General features: G+C 36.2%; 1 protein-coding gene across 4 annotated transcripts in view; it reads left to right on the top strand.

The window, feature by feature from the left end:
- The window catches only part of VWA8 (von Willebrand factor A domain containing 8), a 358,944-nt gene that overhangs the window by 9,454 nt on the left and 325,760 nt on the right, over positions 1 to 23,730 (top strand). For all 4 annotated transcript variants that reach the window (XM_029210522.1, XM_029210521.1, XM_029210523.1 and 1 more), the window contains exon 2: positions 8,895 to 8,972. In XM_029210522.1, coding sequence (XP_029066355.1) covers positions 8,895 to 8,972 — 78 coding nt within the window. The remainder of the gene's footprint in view (positions 1 to 8,894; positions 8,973 to 23,730) is intronic.

Below are 23,730 nucleotides of genomic sequence, written 5' to 3'. Positions count from 1 at the left end.
GGAAGACATTTCATGACCAGTTTTTTCCCATGTTGCTAGGAATTCTCATTCCTAGGTCAGGCAAAGATTCTTGTTGATATGCAGCTCCAGATTAGGCCCTGTTGATAATTTAAAATTCTCTGGATCCTCTGTCTTACTAGTCTGTTATGATCCAGGAGATATTTTCTCTTGTTGCTTCTTCCCATACCTAGAATTACACTATTACAATTATTCTATGTAGAGTTATAAATGTGATCTAATTCCTCAAGATGTTTAGCCATTATCAATTTTGTTGGAGGCCTGGTTACACGTTGGGTAATGTAAGAGACAAGAATTTTATAAAATAGACAGGATGTAAATAATAATACAGCTGGTAACGTTGGCAGTCGTAGTGCAGCAGGGAGACACAAATCATATACAGTTTAGAAACAAAGAACAAATTAAAACAATGATTAGTGTAACTAGTTGTAATCTGGTTGCAATAAACCATCAAGAATTTGGAGAGAGAAAATTAAATCTAGTCTTTCACCAGCTTACTTTTAACAACAAAATTCACTTACTTAATTAACTTTAATCTAAACCTAGCCAATCCTGACCATCCACAAACCTTCCATTACTTTCTGTATCCATATTAGTTTGTCCCTTATTTTTTTCCATCCAGAAAGAACCAGCTCTAAGATAAGCTTACTTTCTTTTCCCTTAATAAAATGCAATTCCATTTCTAATATCTTCTTTACAGAAAAACACACATTCTACTTTCCTACTGTATACTGAAATGTTTATGTTATTATTTCAATTAGCTTTAATTACATGTTTAAATTTGATGGACATCTCAAAGACACAGGAAGAGAAATACCAGTTCCCTCTACAAGGCTTTTGTTTAAGGTCAGAATTCTGAGAAGATATTTTGTCAAACTTTTTAACTGCATACACACACACACACACACACACACACATACACACACACACACAAATTAGCCCAACTTGGCCATTTAAGGTTGAGATCTCTTTTAGTATAATTTAGGTACTTGCAAGTGTGATCTGGCTGGCATATTAGTTGGAGGTTGGCTTTCTGGTGCCCCTTTAAAGATGTCAGGTCAGCCTCCTCCCCAACCTCTCAGCTCAGACTTCTTGGTTTTCTTTACTGAGCAAATCCCAGGTTCCCCTAGTGTCTTCCAATTAGGGGGGGTCTCCCAGTGTTTTTCAACCAGGCTCCCCTAATGTTACTGAGTCCAAGCTCACTCTGCTCGCTGCATGACAGGCCAATAAATCGGAGACAGGTGTTGAGGCAAGGAATAACGCCTTTATTCAGAAAGCCGGCAGAGCGAGAAGATGGCAGACTAATGTCTCCGAAAAGCCATCTTATCGGAGTTTGGATGCCAGTTTTTTTTATAGAACAGAGAGGGGGAGGAGATGAGGAAATAATGTAAAAAGGCCATAAGATTTGCAACTGTCCCCTGGAATGGCCAGCCTTGTGGAGGGGATGTGTTAATTTCTTCTTTCTTGCAGCCATCCGCAGGTGGACAGGGTCAGGATGTACAAAGGCACTTTGGTTTAACATTCCGGCAGAGGGGCAGGGTTCCCTGAGGCAGTCCATTGTGTATAGACAGCATCCTGTTAGTGAACAAAGGCAGCGGAAAGCAAAGGTTAAAGTAGAAGAAATAGATTCAACATATAGTCAGATTTGGCTCTTCCCTGTTACCCTAATAGCTTTAGATTGGGGGGGGGGTCACTCCCTAATGTCTTTCAGTTGGGAAGCCAGGTACCTGTTAGACACCGCCAAATGAAACTCAGGATCATCAGCTGTTAACAGGAGATCCTAGAGCCAGGAGAGACCCAGATTTGTTTGGACTCTGAGGAGGCGGATGGGCACAAGAGGCCTCTTCTGGTAACAAGGTTCTGGATCCTTGTAGAGTTTAGGCAAAGGAGAGAAGTATGCTCTGGGTCCCTTCGTAATTGGTTGTCAAAACTGTCGACTGAAAAAAATGTACAACCTAGAAGTTGAGTTATGTTTAATTCGGTGGACAGTTTGAAGACTTCAAGCCTGGAACACAGGATCTCAGATAACCTGGAACCGCTTCATCGAAGAGGCAAGGGGGGAACCAGGATATATAGGAGTTTTTTCAATAAAGACCAGGTAGTTGGAACATCAAAAGATTACTGTTAAAGAAAATCAGATGTCTTAAGTTAAGGAATTTAGCGCTTTTCTATGCATGAGAAGATACAAAGTCTGGGCTCATTGAAATCATTCCTTTGAAATGCACTTCAGATATTTAGGGCCAGTACCCTGTGCTTTCTTATCCCAAGTCTCTTCAGGGTGCACTGTCCGGGAGGGCATTTTGTTTTTATCCTGAGCTCCCTCAGGGCTCACCTTCGGGGTGGCTGTAATGTCCTTTGTTTACTGATATGGCAGGCAGTATTTTGGTTCACAAATGGAATCAGAATATCCTAGTGATTTGTTAGCTACCACCTCTTTTTGAAAATAGATAAAAAGCTCATCTTTAACTGTCAGAAAGTGTATGTTATTTCTTTATTTCCTTGATTTGTATTGCAATTACACTTACTCCTCATAATTTTATCTTAATATATTCTTGTTCTTGAAAGTTTTATCTTTATCATATTTTTCTGCAATGAAAAAATGTCTAAATGTTAAAATGTTTCTATCATTATAATTATTAGAGCACAATTGTTCAAAAGAACATCAATATGTTTCAAATTTTCTTAAAAACTAAAATTTTGTGGAAACATACCTATTAATAACATGAGTAGCACTTTTTCCCAGTTGACTATAAATTACTGTAATGAATATTCCCTAATTTTATTGCTGGAATATAAAGAATTTTGATATAGCAATATCACTCAATTTTTTGCAGACTTTCTAAGTCAAAAATATGTTGATTTATTATCAAAAATGATATTTTTAATGATCTATAAACTGGCAACTTGATTATAGCCTTTTCATTTTGTTCATGGCAAAGAATTGGAAACCACTTGACTTGCAAGTAAAGTCACTGACCCAGCCAATAGAATCATTCCGCCTCTGGGAAGTTCACTAAAAAGGCTTCACGAAAATTTATCAAATGGCTATGGTTATTTTCTCACGTAGAGGCTGCTTTTTTATTCTAATGTACTCAGAAAGAGATGTTAAAATAAAACTTTCATTCGACATATCTTTGCCAATACAATATTTTTTGGAGAAAACGCTTTTACTTTATCACATGTTTAAATACTTTATGTCAAATTCTTAGTTTTCATAATTAACAAAGGTAGTCTGTACTGTCAATCCAATCAGCCAAATTAGACTTCCTGACAGAAAAAGTATTTTTCCCTTTCAATTCACATGAATGTGTTAATGTATATTTTAAGAAATGTTATAAAAACCACTGAAAAATAAATTATGGGACACATTTTGAAGGCTAGATTACTAAAGGCAGTAAAGCCAAGAATAAAGGAATCTCTTGGTTACATATTTAAGTTATTTATTTCATAATATATGATAATATAGTTTTGCTCTTTAATGTATAGTAAAGTAATATGGTTAAAATTATTTATGTAAAGAGGACTGTGGCAGAAGTCATGATTTTTTTTTATTAAATGTGTAATGAACTTTGTTTATGGGCCTTAGAGAACAATTAAATAGAAATCATGTATAACAATCAGTAATAAATTCATCCGTTTCTTTAGACCTCATGATCAATCTTTGACTTTGTATTTAGTGGAACAGAACACTATTTGGTTCAGAAGCTAGTATATAACCTTTTCATTATAAGAGTTAGAAAATAGCATTTTATAAGATGAGGAATGACTATATTGGAATGAATATTTCATGATGATGTTTGAGAATAACTTTTTGTGTACCTTTTTGAAAGATACACATCTGATCTGACACATTTAAAAGTTTTCTCTGTTCTTTTTATCCAGTGTATTGTGAAAAATTTGGTAGTGCTGAAACCTATTTCAGTTACATTAAAATGACTCAGCATTAATAATGTGTACTGCTTCAGATGTTCAGAGGTGCCTTTTTTTTTTTTTTCTATGAATAGCATGTTCTCAAGATAAGAATTGAGAAAAGCTGAAAAAGTAGCTTACCTTTAAGGTTGTGAAAAGCCAGTTTTCGAAGCTTTTTTTGCTTTGCTCTCTAAGCTCTCCCATCTTGGATTATTTGACAATACTCACTCACACTTCCTCACTCTGCAATATACTGTATCTGACACAGGCCAACGCAGGTCAAACTACTCTGGTCAGTTCTAAAGCTACTCTTCACTTTTAGTAGAACTATATGAGATGGAAAGAGTATTCCTAGGCAGGTTTATGTTGATTTGAATACTTTTGAAAGCAGGCTTCTCCTCAACCATAATTAAATATGCCCCTTTGTTTGGTCTCCTGGAGCAACGCACCGTTCACTATAGTAGTAAACTAAGTGAGAGAAGGGCTCCTGAAAAGACCCGTGGGGATGGAGAGCCTGTAGGGCCATTCTCAGTCAGGTCAATGTTAGGGAAGAACACATGGAAGTGGAGATCTGAAAACTGATCCCCTTCAGACTGCCATGCTCTGTCCCCTTGGAAAGTCCTTGTGTACCCTAATTTAAAGACTCTTAATGTAAAGGAGCCATAATCAATAATTGTACAGTGTGAGAAATGCTATTACAGAAGGATGAGCCAGATACTGTGCAGAAGGACAGGAATGGAGTGATCAATTCTTGAGTGAGGTGGAGATGGTGCAAAAGGGAAAGTTAGGGTAGATTCAGTGGGGAGATGAAGATATCTGAGGAGTACTTGTGTGAAGGAAAAGTGTGAGAGATGTGGAAGGGCTTCTAGGTCAGGGAATAAAGCATCAGTTCCTGAGATAAGAATACAAGAAGTAGAGCTGGTTGGACAACACACAGAGAATATAGAGTTTCTCATGTTAAATTTGAGGTGCCTCTGGAATACCAAAGTAAAGTGTACAACAGGCTACTGAGAGGTATTGAACTCGGGAGAGAGATCTGAGCCAAAGTAGACATATAAGACTTTAATTGCACAGAGGTCAGATGTGGGCTATGGGTATGGATTAGATGACTAGCCAAGTGTAGCATGGTAACAGCGGATGGCCAAGAACATAAGCATTTGAGGCAGGGAGGGCAAATGTCTAACCCCTATGAATGTCTTTTTCCTCTTTGCCTACAAATGGCTAATTGATCACTGCCCTGTTTCTTAATGAGTCCAGTTTCCATTGTGATTTCTTCTTTGGGTTTTTTGGAAGCCTGTTTCTTGATTTCCAAATGTTTAGAGATTTGCCAGTTATCTTTTTGGTGCTAAGTTCTAGTTGAATTCCATTTTGATCAGAAAGCATACTTTGTATGGTTTTAGTCCTTTGAAATTTATTAAGACTTGCATTATGGTGCAGCCGAAGATCTAGTTTGATGAATGTTTCATGTACATTTAAAAAGAATATGCATTCTGCCATTGTTGGGTGTAGTGTTCTATAAAGGTCATTTAGGTTAAGTGGTTAATAAGGTTTTCAGATCTTTAATTCTACACTTGGTCTTAGCCAAAAGGCCAAGAACTGATTGTTTTTATTTCTGTATCCTTCTTTTTTTTTTCTGCTCTTCCATCACTTACTGAGAGAGATATAGTAAAATATGCAGATATGATTTTGAAGTTTTCTCTTCCTCCTTTCAGTTCTGTCAGTTTTTGCTTCATGTTTATTCCCCAGCTCCCTTTTGCCAGTCACCACCTTAGGTTTGCTGTGTTCCCCCACAAAGGGTCACAGCTCCTTTCAGGAGTTATTCTAAATACACTCACTCTCTCTCCTTGCTCTCCCCTGGCCCCTTCAGGCTTGGGTCAGTGGTGGTAATGGCTTTCTGTTATTGCTAGTCCCAGGGTACTGCACCGTCCTTGCTGGTTTTCCCAAACTCTGCCCATACCTTCATAAATGGTTCCTTTATTATTCTTTCCTCAGTTATTCATTTTGAATGGACTACCAGTTTCTTGCTGGGCCCCTGATTGATAATGGATATATTTAGGAAAAGCATTTCAGTTAGTAGGAAAATCCAGTGCAAAAGCCTGAAATGAATATATGTCTGACATGCTCAAGGAGTAGTGAAGAGACCCACGTGGCTGGAGTAGAATAAGTGAGGAGGACACCAGTAGGAGATGAGCTCAGAAGGGAAATGGGGTGCCAGATCAGAAATAGCCTTTTAGGCCACTGTAAAGATGGGGGTTGAGCAGAGGACTGGCATTACTTGATTCCTATTTTCTTATGATCACTGTGGCTGCTCTGTTGAGAATTAACTGTAGGGTGCCAGGGTTGAGACAGGAGATCTGTAAGGGAGTGAGAGGTAATGCTGTTTAAATGAGAAAATGAATTTAAGTAGTAAACCCCTACCTGGCTTGGGTCAGCATTGTGGTGGTAGAGGATGTCGAGAGATGTGGGCAATACTACATATATATTAATGACAGAGTCACTACAATTTTCTGATGGGGGGTGGGAGAGAAAGTTAAGAATGGCTGCAAGATTTCTGGTGTGAGAAGCTGGAAGGATTAAGTTGCCATTAGTAGAATTGGGGAATACTGTGGGTGGAACACACACAGATCAGAAGTTCAGTTTTTTTTTTTTTTTGCTGTATGCGGGCCTCTCATTGTTGTGGCCTCTCTCATTGCGGAGCACAGGCTCCGGACGCGCAGGCTCAGCGGCCATGGCTCACGGGCCCGGCCGCTCCGCGGCATGTGGGATCTTCCCGGACCAGGGCATGAACCCGCGTCCCCTGCATCGGCAGGCAGACTCTCAAACACTGCGCCACCAGGGAAGCCCAGAAGTTCAGTTTTGAATATGTCAACTTGAAGCCGACTATTAGGCGCCTCAGAGTCTGTTGGTATCTGTGCTTCGAGTTCTGTGGTCTGGATTAAAGATATAAATTTGGGAGCAAGCAACATATTAGTTGCACTTAAGGGCATAAGGCTAGATGAGCTCATCAAGGAGAGGTTATAGATAGAAAAGAAAAGAGGCTAGAACCGGGCCTCCGCACCCAGTGATCGGAAGTTGAGGAGGATAGGAAGAAAAGGCGAAGAAGACTTGAGTCATAATGAGGTAGGAGGAAAAGAGACGAGGTGAGAGGGCAAGGAGAGAGAGAGAGAGAGAGAGAGAGATGGAATCCCTGTGGAGTGAGTCGTGATTGGACGCGGGGCTCTGACTCCACTCCAGATATCACGGTGGTTAACTCTTCCTGCTACCTGTACCCTGGCAGCCAAGCTGTGGCTAATGACATAGGCTTGGCCAGTTCAATGTTCCTGCCCATGACTTCGAGTCATGAGGGAGTTGTGCAAAGGCTGCAGGAACAGTATTATGGCAGTGTCCTTTTTATTAGAAGATATATCTGAAGACTTTAAGGATGAAGAATCATGACTTTTGCATCTTAAGGTAGTGTTTTTCCAACTTTCCTACAGGTTTGAGAAATATCAAAATAAAATGGGGGAAAAAGTTGTCTTCTGACTGTGTTGTCCCACAGTATGGATCTAATGGTGCCTGGGGTGGTATCTCAGTGAGTTTATCCTGGGGTGTGACTTTGACTGTGCTTCCTGTTGCCTTCCCTAACATATTGTGGACTAGTTTCTGAGCCTAGGTCTCTTCATGATGGGTTCACGCTTCCTGTGAGGTATTTCATAGAACCACTGTAACAAAACCCCCAATGTCCTCATACTAACCTAGTTTGAGATGGAGTTTCTGTTACAGTACTTCTGTGAAATAGCTCACAGGAACCATGGGTTACTTAGAGTCAAGGTTAAATGAAATAACATAAATAAATATGTCTATAATAGTATTTGCCAAATAGTTGGTACTCAGTAAGTATTAGCTGATGTCTAGACTAATTCAGAGGAAAATACTCTAAATGTATGTGCATTCTGTATTAGAAATTATACCTGTGTTTTGCACAGTGTTTCTACTTATCTCTTAATTTACCACATACCTGTAATATATTTCTTCATCTATAAAAACTTTTTTTTCCATAGATTTACAAATTTCCTCATTTATAAAGTCTCTGTCTCACATATTTGGGGAATGTGTAAAGGACTTAGAAGATAGTAATCATTTAACAAGTGTTGGCTGTTGTTAGTACCATGATTTAAGGCCTTATTCTCCAGGATACCTCACTAGCTCAAAACTGGCAGTGTTGAAAGATGTGTTTTATACAGCTACTTTTTCTAAGTGTTTTTGAGCCCTTTGCAAGTGAAGTTCCAATTGCAGATGGGATCAATATGTCTATTTTGCTGTTGGAGAGAGCAAAACAGAGATTGTTTGGTTCACTCCTGCACCTTAGAAGATCAACCAGAAATTAATGTTACTTTAAAAACTTAGAACCATGTAGAAGTGACTGAGAGCTTTTGCTCTGTTTTGCTTGTTTCATGTAGGAATTCTTGGCATATATGCCACTGGGGCTTTGCTCTTTTCATGTACCTAGAAATGTTGAATTTGGGAGTTATGTTGCTAGAGAACTTGAAGTTGTATGTAGTAAAAATAAGAACCTATAAAGATGTAAAAAGGTTGCAAATACATGTTAAAGATACCACCTTATGGGTGCTTTGGACGATCTTAAACAAAAGTGCATTCTTCTGTATTGTTGACTTTATCAGTATTGCTATTAATGAGAAAATAAAGCTGGTTAATATATTTTATAGTATTTCACCTTTTTTGCTAAAATAGCATTTAAAAAGTGAATTTCACCGACACTTCTTCTTTATATATATAACTTATACTATGGATACTAATTGTACAGCACAGTGCCTGACATAGACAGGTGTTTCTATGGATGCCCAACACAGACAGATCTGTGGTACACACATCCCTCTCTGTAGGTCAGGAGAATCACTGTTGCAAAAGCCGTAGTGTGTTGTTTTCTTGTCTCTTGTAATGGTTGTGTTTCTGTATTCTCTTTTTAGGTGATACAGTTAATATTGGAGATGTATCTTACAAGTTGAAAACGCCTAAGAGCCCGGAACTTGTGCCACAGAACTACTGTAAGAACTAATCATTTATTTTATGAATTTATCACTTTGTATCACTTCATCCATGAATATTTCAGTAAAATATTTATTTTTCCATATACTGCTGTTTCTGTTTCAACTGAAATAAAATTTATACTTAATAAAATGCACAGATCTTAAGTATTCCTTTTGATTAATTTTGACAATTTTATAAATGTGTATAACCACCAAGACTGCTTTCATCACCTCTGAATGTTCTCTTGTGCCCCTTCCCTGCTCTCCTGCTCTCCTGCTCTGGAAGCCACTGTTCTATTTTCTACCATGGTAGATTAGTTTTGCTAATCTAATTTGTTCTTCAGCTTTCTATAAATAGAATCATATAGTATAGTTTTTTTTGTGTGTGTGTATTTGGTTTCTTTCCACCGAGAATAATTTTGAGGTTCATCCATATTCCGGTACCAATCAGCTTGCTTTTAACTGTTGAGTAATATTCCATTGTATAAATATACCATAATTTATTTGTTCTTTTGTTGATGGACAGTTGGATGGTTTCCATTCTTGGACTTTTATGAAAAAGGTACTGTGAACATTCCTGTAGAGGTCTTGTAGTCATAAGTTTTCACTTATCTTAAATAAATAACCAGAAGTTGATGTGTCGTAGGGTGGATGCCTGTTTAACTTTACTAAACACTGCCAAAAAGTTCTCCAAAGTAGTTGTACTATTTTACCCTTTGACCAACAGCAGTATTCCACATCCTTGCCAACCTTGCCATCCTTGGTATTTCTAGTCTTTTAGATTTTACTCATTCTACAAGGTGTGAAATGGTAACTCATCATGGTTTTTGTTTTATAACAGCTCTATTGAAATACAATTCATATACCATAAAATTCACCTTTTTAAAGTGTACAACTCAGTGGTTTTTAGCATATTCACGGAGTTGTGCAACCATGCCACTATCTAACTTTAGACCATTTTTCATCAAGTCAAAAAGAAACCTCACACTCATTAACAGTCACTCCCGGTTTCCTCCTCCTCCTCTTCCCCCTGCTGCCCCTCTAGCCTTTGGCAATCATTAATATACTTTCTGTTTCTTTGGATTTGCCTATTCTTAACATTTCATATAAATGGGATCATATAATATGTGGCCTTTGTGTTTGGCTTATTTTACTTATAATGTTTTCAAGTTTCATTCATGTTGTAGCATGTATCAGTGCTTCATTCCTTTTTATGGCTAAGTAGTGTTCAGTTGTATGGATATACCACTTTTTGTTTATTCATTCATCAGTTTTGGGATATTATGAATAATACTGCTATAAATGTTCATATACAAGTTTTTATACAGACATATGTTTTCAGTTTTCTTGGATATGTGCCTAGGAGTAGAATTGCTAGGTTATATGGTAACTCTGTTTAACATTTCCAGGAATTATCAAACTGTTTTCCAAAGAGGCTGTACCATTTTACATTCCCACAAGCAATGTACGAGGGTTCCAGTTTCTCGATATCTTCAACACTTATTATTGTCTGTCCTTTTTATTGTAGCCATCTTCATGGGTATAAAGTGGTATCTCATTATTGTTTTGATTTGAATTTCTCTAATGACTCACAATCACTTCTTTGCTCAAAATCATGTCAATTCTTTTCTCAAAATTCCTTAAAGCAATCTAATACCTTAGGAACAAAGGTCAATCCTTACCTTTCATGATCTAGTCTCAGCCTCATCTCCTGTCTCTGTACTTCCCCTGTTCTATGTTCCAGTCATTGGGCACAATATAAAATAATTTTTTGTTCACGCTTCAGATTCTTTCAGTAGACAATGCGCTCCTTGAGGGAGAATATCTCACTTTCATCCAATACAAATTTCCATTGACTCTACCTCCTAAATGGCTCTGCGATCTGTCCTCTCCACTCTGTCCCACTTTTCTTTTACTGTATTTTTTTTGAGGGTTTTTTTTGTTGGCTTTTTTTTTTTTTTTTTGGCCATGCCACGCGCATGCAGGATCTTAGTTCCCCGACCAGGAATCGAACCCATGCCCCCTGCAGTGGAAGTGCAGCGTCTTAACCACTGGACCGCCAGGGAAGTCCCCTGAGTTATTTTCTTAGTGGTAACTCTAGGGGTTATAATTAACAGTTTAACTTAAAACAAACTTGTTCATATTAACACTAACTTAATTTCAATAGTATATAAAAACTTTGTTCCAGTATAGCTCTGTTCCCTTCTACTTTCTTTGTACTATTATTGTCATACAAATTATAGCTTTATATATTAAAAATCTAGTGACACAATTTTATAATTATCATTTTATGAAATTGTATTTTAAATCAGATAGAAGAAAAGAGTTACAAACAAAAATATGTTTATATTATTTTTACATTTACATATATTTTTTACATATTTTTTTACATTTACTTATATTCCAGTTACCTTTACTGGAATGCTATTGTGTGGATTTGAGTTACTGTCTAGTGTGCTTTTATTTCGGCCTGAAAGAAGGACACTCTTTAGTATTTTTTATACGGCAGATCTGCTAGAGATGAATTCTCAGTTTTTATTTGTCTGGAAATTTCTTAATTTCACCTTTATTGTTTGAACAATTCTTGGTTGACATTTTTTTCTTTTCTGCACTTTGAATATGTCATCTTACTGCCTCTGGCCTCCATAGTTTCTGATGAGAAGTAAGTTATTAATTTTACTAAGGATCCCCTCTACATGATGAATCACCTTTCTTTTTGCTATCAAGATATTTTCTCCTTGTCTTTGTCTTTTGATAATTTGACTATGACGTGTCTGAATGTGGTCTCTATGAGTTTTCCTACCTGATGTTTGTTGAGCTATATATACTATACTTTCATTTACATCACATACCCTTTGTACTATTGTCAACATATATTTTAATTCCATATATGCTAAAACACTATGATATTTATTGTCATTTTTGCTAAAACAGTGACATTTATAGTTATTTTTGTTTTAAGCAATAATAGAATTTTAAATAAAATAAATATATAGATATAAAATGAAGATAGTTTTAGAAGCTTTTAATATTTATCCATATTTTAATGCTTTATACTGCTTTTTATTCCTTTCTGCAGATTCAGGCATACATCATCTGAAAGCATTTCCCTTTAGCAAGAAGAGTTTCTTTTAACATTTCTTTTAGTATGTTTGCTAGATATGCATTCTCTCATCTGTTGTCTGTCTTAAATTGTGTTTATTTTGCTTTCATTTTCAAAGCATTATTTTTGTTATTGTTGGATATGGAATGCCATTTTTTTTTCTTTTAGTACTTTAAAGACATCATTTTATTGTCTTATGGTTTCTATTGTTTCTAATAAAAAGTCAGCTATAATTTTTGTTTTTTGCCTGTTTGTAACTTGTCTGTTTTCTGTATCTGCATTTAAGATTCTTTTATTATTTTTTATTTTTCACCAGAAGTTTGGCTTGATGTACCAAGGTACGGTTTACTTTGAATTTATCTTTGTTGTGTTTCTCTAAGCTTCTTGAATCTATGGGTTAATAACCGTCATCAGTTTTGTCATCAACTTCTTGTCCATAACTAAGTTAACTGATCCTCTCTTCTGTTTCGTATGTTCAGTCGTAGTCCCATCTGATGATTCATTCATTTTGGTTAATATATTTCATTTCTACCATGTCCATTTGGTTTTCCTTTTTTTTTTCTAATTTTTTGGCCACGCTGCCCCGCATGCAGAATCTTAGTTCCTCCACTGGGGATGGAACCCATGCCCACTGCAGTGAAAGCATGGAGTCTTAACTACCGGGCTGCCAGGGAAGTCCCTAGTTTTCCTTTTTATTTTTCATCTCTCATGCTTGAATACGTGAATGGGAAAGAGTTGGTGGTAGGTGCAGATTTTCTCTGTTGCTGGGACTTCTCATCATGCCAGCCCATGTATGGCCGTTATAGGTTTGTTAAAAGTTCAGCTTGTTTACCCTGACACATCTATGGCAGATTCTTCCTCCTCTTGCCATTCTACCAGGGATGAAAGTTAGCTGTGGGTCTCTTCTCTCCTTGAAAGGGCTCATTACTTTCTATAATCTAGTTCATTTAGATTTCTTTGTATCCTTAGCTGTATGATGGATTTTTAAAAACTGTGATTTTTGTAGATTAACGGGTTTGTCCTGGTTGTTATGTTGGAAGTGAAATTCTCTTGCAATTCTCACCATCCTAACTAGAAGTGGGAGTCAGGAATATTTATTTTTGATGTTCATTATTTAATGGTCATGCCTAATCATATTATTTTAATAGACAGGTTTTCTTTTCTAGGGGTGAGACTAATGGCTTAATTCTTTAACAAGTTGTTATACTTGTCTAGAGAAAAATTAACAAAATAGATCTATAACATCTTACATGGCATAGGTATGTGATAATTGAAAAAAAAAACCCACTCATTTTTCCTGATTTCTGGGTCTTTTCTCATTATGAATGTAGCTAACTTTTTATAATAAACTTCAGATGTGAAGAATAATATCTGCTCTTGATAGACAATAAGAAAAGTGCTATATAGTTTGAGTTCTGTAGGGAAACAACTACTTGGTGGGGGGAAATTATGTTTAAAATTTTGACTGTACTACTTTCTAGATGTATGAATTTCTTTCCTTCCTTCCTTCCTCCCTCCCTCCGTCCCTCCCTTTCTTTCTCCCTTTCTTCCTCCCTCCCTCCTTCTTTCTTTCTTCCTTCCTCCCTCCCTTCCTTCCTTCCTTCCTCTCTCTCTCTTCCTCCCTTCTTCCCTTCTCTCCTTCCCTCCTTCCTTCCTTCTTTCTTTCTTTTCAGATGTGTCAATTTCCGTAGTTATATGACTGTTCTGAGTCTCCTTGACTATATGGGGATGATCATTTTAACCTCACTGATACATTGTAAGGATTAAATCAAATAGCATATGTGAAATATATACGATAATGCCTGGCACAAAGTGCTGAATACATATGAGTTCCTGATACAACCATCTCCCCAGTCTCCTGATTCTTGTTCCTTTTCATCTTCCATTATCCCATGCCTGTGACACTATTGAGTATGGGGATTACTAAAGGCTGCTGTGATTCTGCTTAAGAGATATGCTAAAAACAGTCATCTTCATTCAGTCTTATCCCTAAAAAATGAATCTGGAATATATTTCAGCTAGATTTAATTTTGAATTTGCCCTCAGTTAGGTTGTTTGCAGATCACCAATGTTGGTAGGCTCTTCAAATACACTTCAGTTTAAAAAGATCAAACTTAACATATTTACAGTGTGGAAAGAATGTTGGCCTTTTCAGTCTCACCTAGACCTGAAGCATGGTCATTGCCTGATAGCTATCAACAAGGGATAGCACTATCCGTCCCTTCTTTTAACAACTAAGATGCCATAGTCTCTTGTCTGGGGTCTGCTGAAGTACTTTGTCATAATCACAGATACTTACTCATTTTGAGGACCTTCTTATTCAGTGAGAGAATTAACAAGACTGTACTAGCTTCAAGAATTCAAGGGATCCTAGCAATAATATCAATTTAAAAACTTACAAGCATGTGCTTTGAATGAATGTATTCTCATACTTTGCAAATGACTGAGGAACAATATAGTGGCTGGCTCAGACCAAGTCCCAGAGTGTAAAAGGTATCTGTTCCTAAATATAGCAAAACTCCCATAAATTGTCACGAAAAACCCCCAGAAAAACAAAGAAAAGCCCTCAACATTTTGTGGTTTACATGCTTTCAATTTTTATTATTGTTTGCATGCATCTCTTATGTAATCCAAAGTTTTCATTTCTTTTGTGTTTCATTATTAGTAGCTTACCCTTTGAAATATATCAGAAGAGAGTTTATCCTGAAATCAGTTGGATGGTTTGTGCCTGCTTTCCATTCATCATTGTTCCTACCATATATCAAGAGGATGATAGCATGTTTTACCCAACAGTAAATTGTTATATTGCCTCTGCTAGTCTTTCTTACGAGCAACTGTGCCATTTGTAAGGAAAAGACTGTTGGGCGTTTGTTAACTTGAAATAGAAAAAGTGGCCAAGCTAATTCAACCAAAATCTCACATATTCACATAAGTATTATGTATTGGTTGCTACACATTGATTAGACAGATGTATTGTATTGCATAATATAACGTGTTTTTATGCATCTATTTACTGTATTATGTTCAAATACAGTTCTTTGAATGTTTTCTCCCTCTCTCAGGGACTATTACTAGAATGGGAAAATTACAGTCCTTTGGCTTCATTCTTGCTATTACATGACTGATTAGAGATTATGGGTTTTGGCCATGAGAGAACTTTGGTGGATTTTTTCTCGCTAAGAGTTATTTTTAAAAATACGTTAAAATATTTTGGAAATGGTGTTTTGTTGAAGTTTGATACCCTGTTACTTTCCTTCCTGTATTTATGCTTCATTTTAGCTTTTTGCCTCTTGGATATTTAATATTTTGAAATGAAACATAAAATGATAGACTTTTGTTAAGGAAAGGAACTTTAGCAATTATTATCCTCTCTGGAACTCATTTTATAGCTGGGAAAGTAGGATCACAAGAAAGAGGTCAGAAGACTAATTAATTAGTAGCAAAACCCAGATTTCCTGACTTCTGTTTGATTTTTCTTTTATAGTCTGCCACAGTTATCTCTGGCGGCTTTCTTTAGAATAAGTCCTGCGATGTTAGAAAACTCTTTTGGAATTTAAAAGTGTGAAGGATTATTGAAAAATATTGAAATAGTTGACGCATGGCAGTTTTATTTTATCTCTATCTTAATTAAAGTTATTACTTAGAGCATTGAACATCACTATTGTATTTTACTAATGAAGAAATAAAAGTCACAGTGTTGAACTATGATCCCTGATATTCATATTTAGCATCTATTTAATGGAATGGTAGAAATCCTGCTAACTGGCAGAAGCTATAGACTAGAGGTATTCTTAAGTGGAAGTCTAAAATTCAACTAAAAACCACACAAAAGCAGTATTATCTCATCAAAGTAAAATTTAATTCACTGACCATTTGATTGAGATAATGAATGCTTATATTTTGTAGTCAGTTGTCAGCTTCTCATTTGAACTGTTTCTGTCTTCACAGCATTGGGCACAGCAGGACATCTTTTTAGCTCTAGTATCTAGCCCAGTGCCTGGCATATAATAGACATAAGAGTTGGACTGTTCTTTACTTTTTTTATTATCTAGGTCTTGTTACCTCCTGCCTTGACCATTATAACTTCCACTTATCATCTTAGTCCCTAGTCTCTTACCTGCAAGTATTGAAGTGGATAATTGAAGCTTTTTTGCCTTTTTGTATGAAAACCAAACCTCAAGGCTTAGTTGAAATTGGCAGCTGTTGAAAAGGGGTTCCTTCATGTTTTTGTGCTTGAAGTTAAACGATATTGTATCAAAGCTGGTATTTCTTCCAAGGTTTGACTTATGAAGTGGTGCTCCAAGGTAGCAAGTTTTCAAGAGATGACTTTAAACCTGACCTCAGAATTATATTTCTGCTTCCTTACATAATCTTCTTGTTGCAGTCAGTGAACTAATTATATGTGAGGTCATTTAAGGTTTATTGGACACACTGAACTCTTAGGGCCCATAAAGATTTACTGCAAGAATTACAGCATTGTGCTCTTAAAATGGCGAGTTTGGGCATAATTAACAGGATGAGAGTTTTTTTAGGGGGGAAAGAACCTTTGTCTTTAGTTTGTAAATGATTTTAAGAGGTTTGAGAAATTCATCAATGTTATAAATGACAGAATAGCATGGAAAAGCTATGTCATTTTTGTGTCAGGGTAGATAATGTGGAACAATCATTGCAGCTACTTGTCAGTTTTAATAAATTAGTGACAGAGGTTACACAAAAGGCCTCCAGGGAGGTGTTACCTCAGATTCCCTAACTTAATCGTCAGTGCTTGAAAAACAATCTGAGAAGCAAAGCCTCCAATCCTTAAGACTTGCCTTATTTTTACTAGTGTCCTAATTGCCTCTCATTACATGAGACTTTACTTTTGAAAAGGATTTCATTTGTGATTTCTTTAGATATATTTTTAAGCATGGAGTCCTCCAAAGGAAGAGTCCCACCAACTTTTAAAGCTCCTGAACATGCCTTGAAGTTTCCTCTGGGGTCTCTATAGCAGTGTTTATTCAGTGCCTAGTTTTTCTTTAATTTTCTTTCTCCCAGATACCGTACTGAAGATGACTTAAAGTTTACTGATGTGTTTTATTGCTTTTTATTTTCTAGTTAATGACTGTTGTTGCTTTCTGCGACTTTCATTGCAGATGTACGGTTTTTGAGCTAGGTAGCAGGCTTCTTTGTATTTACCTGGCAATTTAACCACCATTAATGACATCGTTTAAATGAATTCAAGTACTAAACCCCTAACTTAAAAAATCACATTTTCAATGCATATATAACATATATGATAGGCAGAGGTTTAATACCCTTTATATACAAATATAGCATATAAATTGATGAGAAACATCATATCCAGTAGAAAATAGGCAAAGGGTTTAAATAGGCATACCACAGGACAGGAAATCCAGATGGCCAATATGTGCATATGTACATATGTTCTAACCCTGCTTAGTAGGTAGAAAGATGCAAATTATACAATAAGATAGCAATATTCATACATCATCTGGGCCAAAATTAAAAGGTATTATGATGTCCAGTACCTACAGGGTCGCAGGGAAATGGCATTTCGTACATTGCTGTGGAAGTGTGAGTTCATTTGACTTCTCTGGAAAGTAATATGGTAATAGCTATTAAAATAAAATACCTTCTGGATGTAGCAGTTTCTTTATTAGGTTCTGTCCATTAAGGGAAAAATCAGCACATAAAAAAGATATTTGTACACAATATATATTGAAGCATTTTGTTGTTTTTGATAGTGACAAAAACTAGAAGCAATCTGAGTGTGTCAGTAGAGGAATAGTTGAATAAATTATTTTACAGATATATTATGGAAACTTCTGCAGCTGTTAAAAAAGAATAAATTAGATTTGTATCTGTGGACCTAGAGGGTGTCCATATGATGTTGTTAAGCAAAAATGGAAGACTGCAGAGTAGTATATAAAGTATGATACAATTTTTGTTTTTGTTTTAAAAAACAAACAAACTTGGAACACCCTTTGCAGGTGTATTATATGTCTCCCTGTACACAGAGAAAAGTGTGGTAGGCCGAGCTCCAGGCTCTTTGACTTCTTTCTGGGGCATTGGGTTAGGAGTGGGGTTGGAAATGAAAGGGATCATTTAATTTTTCGGATTTTTTTCTTTGCTATAGTAAGTATATATTAGACTGTAACTTTAAAAAAGCTATTAAACTCCCATGTTTAAAGTGAAACTTTATTAAATTAGAGAATACATCCATTATAACTGCTTTTTCTGTGAACTGACTCATACAAATAAAAAGTTAATGCTTTGTGTTTAAAGAATTTGACAGGATCTAAAAATTCTTGCTTCTTCTGAGATGTGTTCATAACTGAAGGTCATTCCTTGATCTCATTTTACGTTTTTGATTATTGTTGTCTTGTCATGAATATGACTAGCTACATTAAGATCAACAAAGTTGTCTTTTGTAAATTATCACAATTTAGCAATAGTTTATGGATAAGCATTTTAAGAGGCTGAATTGCAAATTGAATTTGGGGTATTAAATTGTGATCTATTGATTAGTCAAAATATTCTAATATATGTCACCCATCAAATTGCTACTTTCTCTGTGTATCACAATTATTTTCTACTTCCAGTACGGCTATGATTACTTTGCAATATGGTTTTTCAAAAGAAATATAACTGTTCCTATCACAAAAACAAAACATCAATACAAAAACTTGGGAAACACTGAAACAAAGGATAAAATGCAAATCATTTGTAAGCCTAATTATAAGCACTGTTAACATTTTAATTCTAATCTTTTAAAAAATAGTGTTACTAAGTGTAATTTACATACAACAAATTGTACATATTTAATGTAGGACTCCATAAATTTTGACATATGTATGTAACCATGAAACATCACTAAAATCAAGATAATAATCAAATAAACTCATCACTCTGAAAAGTTTACTTGTGCCCCTTTATAATGCCTCCTGGTTCCTCCCTTTTCTGGGAATCACTGATCTACTTTGTAGATTTATTTGGATTTTCTAGAATTTTATGTAAATGTAATAATACAACATGTGTTCTATTTTTGTCTAGCTTTTATCTTCATGACCTAATGGCCTCCCAAAGACCCCACCTGCGAATACAATCATATTGGCAGTTAGGATTTCAACATATGAATTTTGGAGGAACACAAACATTCAGTGCATAACTGTGGTGGACTGAATGATGTCTTTGTCATATTTTGGTATTCGGGTAACACCGATCTCATAGAATGAATTGGGAAGTATTTCCTCCTCTTCCTGTGTTTCCCTATGCAAATACAAGAAAATTTGCATAAATACACTTATTCTAACACCTCTACACAAAAAATGGTATATGTATATGCTCTGATTTATTTAATGTATATTGAAGTATTTTTCCAATTTTAAGAAAAACTGAATACCTTTTCTATGCTCAGTACTGTACTGGCCATTGTTATACTTCTCATTTAATTTTGATTACAGCTATCTGTATTATATCAGTCCCATCAGCCCACTTTTATAGATGAGTGGCTTATATAAGCTAAGGCTTTATATATATGCATTTTTTTTCCTTTGACACCTTCAAAGGATCTTATTGTACTTATCTTTGTCTTCTTGGCGCTAAGCATATAGAAGATCCTGAATAAATGTAACTGTGTGAATGATTTAATCTCTTAGTTCAGTTAGCGCATGTGGTGAATAATGAGGACTTTGATTGTAAGCATATTGTATTATGTCCCTTGTTCCCCTGTTTTTCCCCTTGACGTCCATTATATCCTAGTAGAGAGTGATACACGGTAGATAGGTCAGTTTAGTAAATGAGCGTGCACTTGCAGTGAGATTAGTTGTGATTCTTTTGAAATCTCTCTTGAGATGGTAATGCATGCAGGGAGTGTGATGAGCCTGGGTTCAGATTCTTTCTGAGCAATCTTATAGGATGACTCTGGTGAATAAAATGTAATGTCTTGGGAAAGCACCTCACACAGGCTGTACTAGCTAGGTAGGTTCCTTTCTCCCTTATTTTTTCCGGGTGGTCTCTAGGTGCAGGAGGTAATTTGAGTAAACCCAGAAGCTCATTCATGACCACTGAATCCATACCTTGCAGCCTGCTGTCCAGGGTGCACACCAGGTAGAGGACTGTGCAGGTGAGGATGGGCTTTTAATATCCTTCCACACCTAGTTCTCACTGTCTGAGGGACTGGACAAGGTGCTTTACCTATAATCCTCACAATAACTGTACTCAGTAAGTATTATTACTGCTCTTTTGAAAATAGGAAAACTTAGGCCTGGGAGATTCAGAATACTTGTCCAAGGACACTGATAAAGGACAGGATGAGAAATCACAGCTAGGTCTGTTTGGCTTCAGAGGCTTTTTCTTTCCATTGTATTATGTTGCCCCTTGGGATACTAAGAAAACGTCACTAGTTTATTTATTTATTTATTTTAACGTCTTTATTAGAGTATAATTGCTTTACAATATTGTGTTAGTTTTTGCTATATAACAAAGTGAATCAGCTATATGCATATATATATCCCCATATCACGCCCTCTTGGGTCTCCCTCCCACCCTCCTTATTCCACACTTCTAGGTAGTCACAAAGCACCGAGCTGATCTCCCTGTGCTATGCAGCTGCTTCCCACTAGCTATCTATTTTACATTTGGTAGTGTATATATGTCAATGTTACTCTCTCACTTCATCCTAGCTTACCCTTCCCCCTCCCCGTGTCCTCAGGTCCATTCTCTACGTCTGTGTTTTTATTCCTGTCCTGCCCCTAGGTTCTTCAGAACCATTTTTTTTGTTTTTTTTTAGATTCCATATATATGTGTTAGCATACGGTATTTGTTTTTCTCTTTCTGACTTACTTCACTCTGTATGACAGATTCTAGGTCCATCCATGTCACTACAAATAACTCAATTTCGTTTCTTTTTATGGCTGAGTAATATTCCATTGTATATATGTGCCACATCTTCTTTATCCATTCATCTGTTGATGGACACTTAGGTTGCTTCCATGTCCTGGCTGTTGTAAATAGTGCTGCAATGAACATTGTGGCACATGACTCGTTTTGAGTTATGGTTTTCTCAGGTTATATGCCCAGTAGTGGGATTGCTGGGTCATACGGTAGTTCTATTTTTAGTTTTTTAAGGAACATCCATACTGTTCTCCATACTGACTGTATCAATTTACATTCCCACCAACATTGCAAGATGATTTCCCTTTCTCTACACCCTCTCCGGCATTTATTGTTTCCACATTTTTTGATGATGGCCATTCTGACCAGTGTGAGATGATACTTCACTGTAGTTTTGAATTGCATTTTTCTAACGATTAGTGATGTTGAGCATCTTTTCATGTGTTTGTTGGCAATCTGTATATCTTCTTTGGAGAGATGTCTATTTAGTCTTCTGCCCATTTTGGATTGGGTTGTTTGTTTTTTTGATACTGAGCTGCATGAGCTGCTTGTATATTTTGGAGATTAATCCTTTGTCAGTTGCTTCATTTGCAAATATTTTCTCCCATTCTGAGGGTTGTCTTTTTGTCTTGTTTATGGTTCCCTTTGCTGTGCAAAAGCTTTTCAGTTTCATTAGGTCCCATTTTGTTTATTTTTGTTTTTATTTCCATTTCTCTGGGAGGTGGGTCAAAAAGGATCTTGCTGTGATTTATGTCATAGAGCGTTCTGCCTATGTTTTCCTCTAAGAGTTTGATAGTTTCTGGCCTTACATTTAGGTCTTTAATCCATTTTGAGCTTATTTTTGTGTATGGTGTTAGGGAGTGTTCTAATTTCATTCTTTTAAATGTAGCTGTCCAGTTTTCCCAGCAGCACTTATTGAAGAGGCTGTCTTTTCTCCACTGTATATTCTTGCCTCCTTTATCAAAGATAAGGTGACCATATGTGTGTGGGTTTATCTCTGGGCTTCCTATCCTGTTCCATTGACCTCTATTTCTGTTTCTTGTGTCAGTACCATACTGTCTTGATTACTCTAGCTTTGTAGTATAGTCTGAAGTCTGGGAGCCTGATTCCTCCAGCTCCGTTTTTCTTTCTCAAGATTGCTTTGGCTATTCGGGGTCTTTTGTGTTTCCATACAAAGTGTGCAATTTTTTGTTCTAGTTCTGTGAAAAATGCCATTGGTAGTTTGATAGGAATTGCATTGAATCTGTAGATTGCTTTGGGTAGTATGGTCATTTTCACAGTGTTGATTCTTCCAATCCAATAACATGGTATATCTCTCCATCTGTTTGTATCATCTTTAAATTCTTTCATCAGTGTCTTACAGCTTTCTGCATACAGGTCTTTTGTCTCATTAGGTAGGTTTATTCTTAGGTATTTTATTCTTTTTGTTGCAGTGGTAAATGGGAATGTTTCCTTAAATTCTCTTTCAGATTTTTCATCATTAGTGCATAGGAATGCAAGAGATTTCTGTGCATTAATTTTTTGTCCTGCTACTTTACCAAATTCATTGATTAGCTCTAGTAGTTTTCTGGTAGCATCTTTAGGATTCTCTATGTATAAAAACATGTCATCTGTAAACAGTGACAGCTTTACTTCTTCTTTTACAATTTGGATTCCTTTTATTTCCTTATTTCTTCTCTGATTGCTGTGGCTAAAACTTCCAAAACTATGTTGAAAAATAGTGGTGAGAGTGGGCAACCTTGTCTTGTTCCTTCATCTTAGAAGAAATGGTTTCAGTTTTTCACCTTTGAGGACGATGTTGGGTGTGGGTTTGTCATATATGGCCTTTATTATGTTGAGTTAGGTTCCCTGTATGCCTACTTTCTGGAGCGTTTTTATCATAAATGGGTGTTGAATTTTGTCAAAAGCTTTTTCTGCATGTGTTGAGATGATCATATGGTTTTTATCCTTCAGTTTGTTAATATGGTGTATCACATTGATTGATTTGCATATATTGAAGAATCCTTGCATTTCTGGAATAAACCCCACTTGATCATGGTGTATGATCCTTTTAATGTGCTGTTGGATTCTGTTTGCTAGTATTTTGTTGAGGATTTTTACTTCTATGTTCATCGGAGTTATTGGCTTGTAGTTTTCTTTTTTTTGTGACATCTTTGTCTGGTTTTGGAATCAGGGTGATGGTGGCCTCGTAGAATGAGTTTGGGAGTGTTCCTCCCTCTGCTATATTTTGGAAGAGTTTGAGTAGGATAGGTATTAGCTCTTCTCTAAATGTTTGATAGATTCGGCTGTGAAGCCATCTGGTCCTGGGCTTTTGTTTGTTGGAAGATTTTAAATCACAGTCTCAATTTCAGTGCTTGTGATTGGTCTTTTTATATTGTCTCTTCCCGGTTCAGACTTGGAAGGTTGTGCATTTCTAAGAATTTGTCCATTTCTTCCGTATTGTCCATTTTATTGGCATATAGTTGCTTGTAGTAATCTCTCATGATCCTTTGTATTTCTGCTGTGTCAGTTTTTACTTCATCGTTTTCATTTCTAATTCTGTCGTTTTGATTTGAGTCTTCTCCCTTTTTTTCTTGATGAGTCTGGCTAGTGGTTTATCAATTTTGTTTATCTTCTCAAAGAACCAGCTTTTAGTTTTATTTATCTTTGCTATCATTTCCTTCCTTTTGTTTTCATTTATTTCTGATGTGATCTTTATGATTTCTTTCCTTCTGCCAACTTTGGGGTTTTTTTGTTCTTTCTCTTAATTGCTTTAGGTGTAAGGTGAGGTTGTTTATT

Source organism: Monodon monoceros, unplaced genomic scaffold, assembly GCF_005190385.1.
Source record: "Monodon monoceros isolate NGI ecotype Baffin Bay Population unplaced genomic scaffold, NGI_Narwhal_1 Super_Scaffold_8, whole genome shotgun sequence".
Lineage (NCBI taxonomy): Eukaryota > Metazoa > Chordata > Mammalia > Artiodactyla > Monodontidae > Monodon > Monodon monoceros.
The sequence above is the reverse complement of the archived record's forward strand: the minus strand, read 5'-3'. Positions and strand labels throughout refer to the sequence as shown.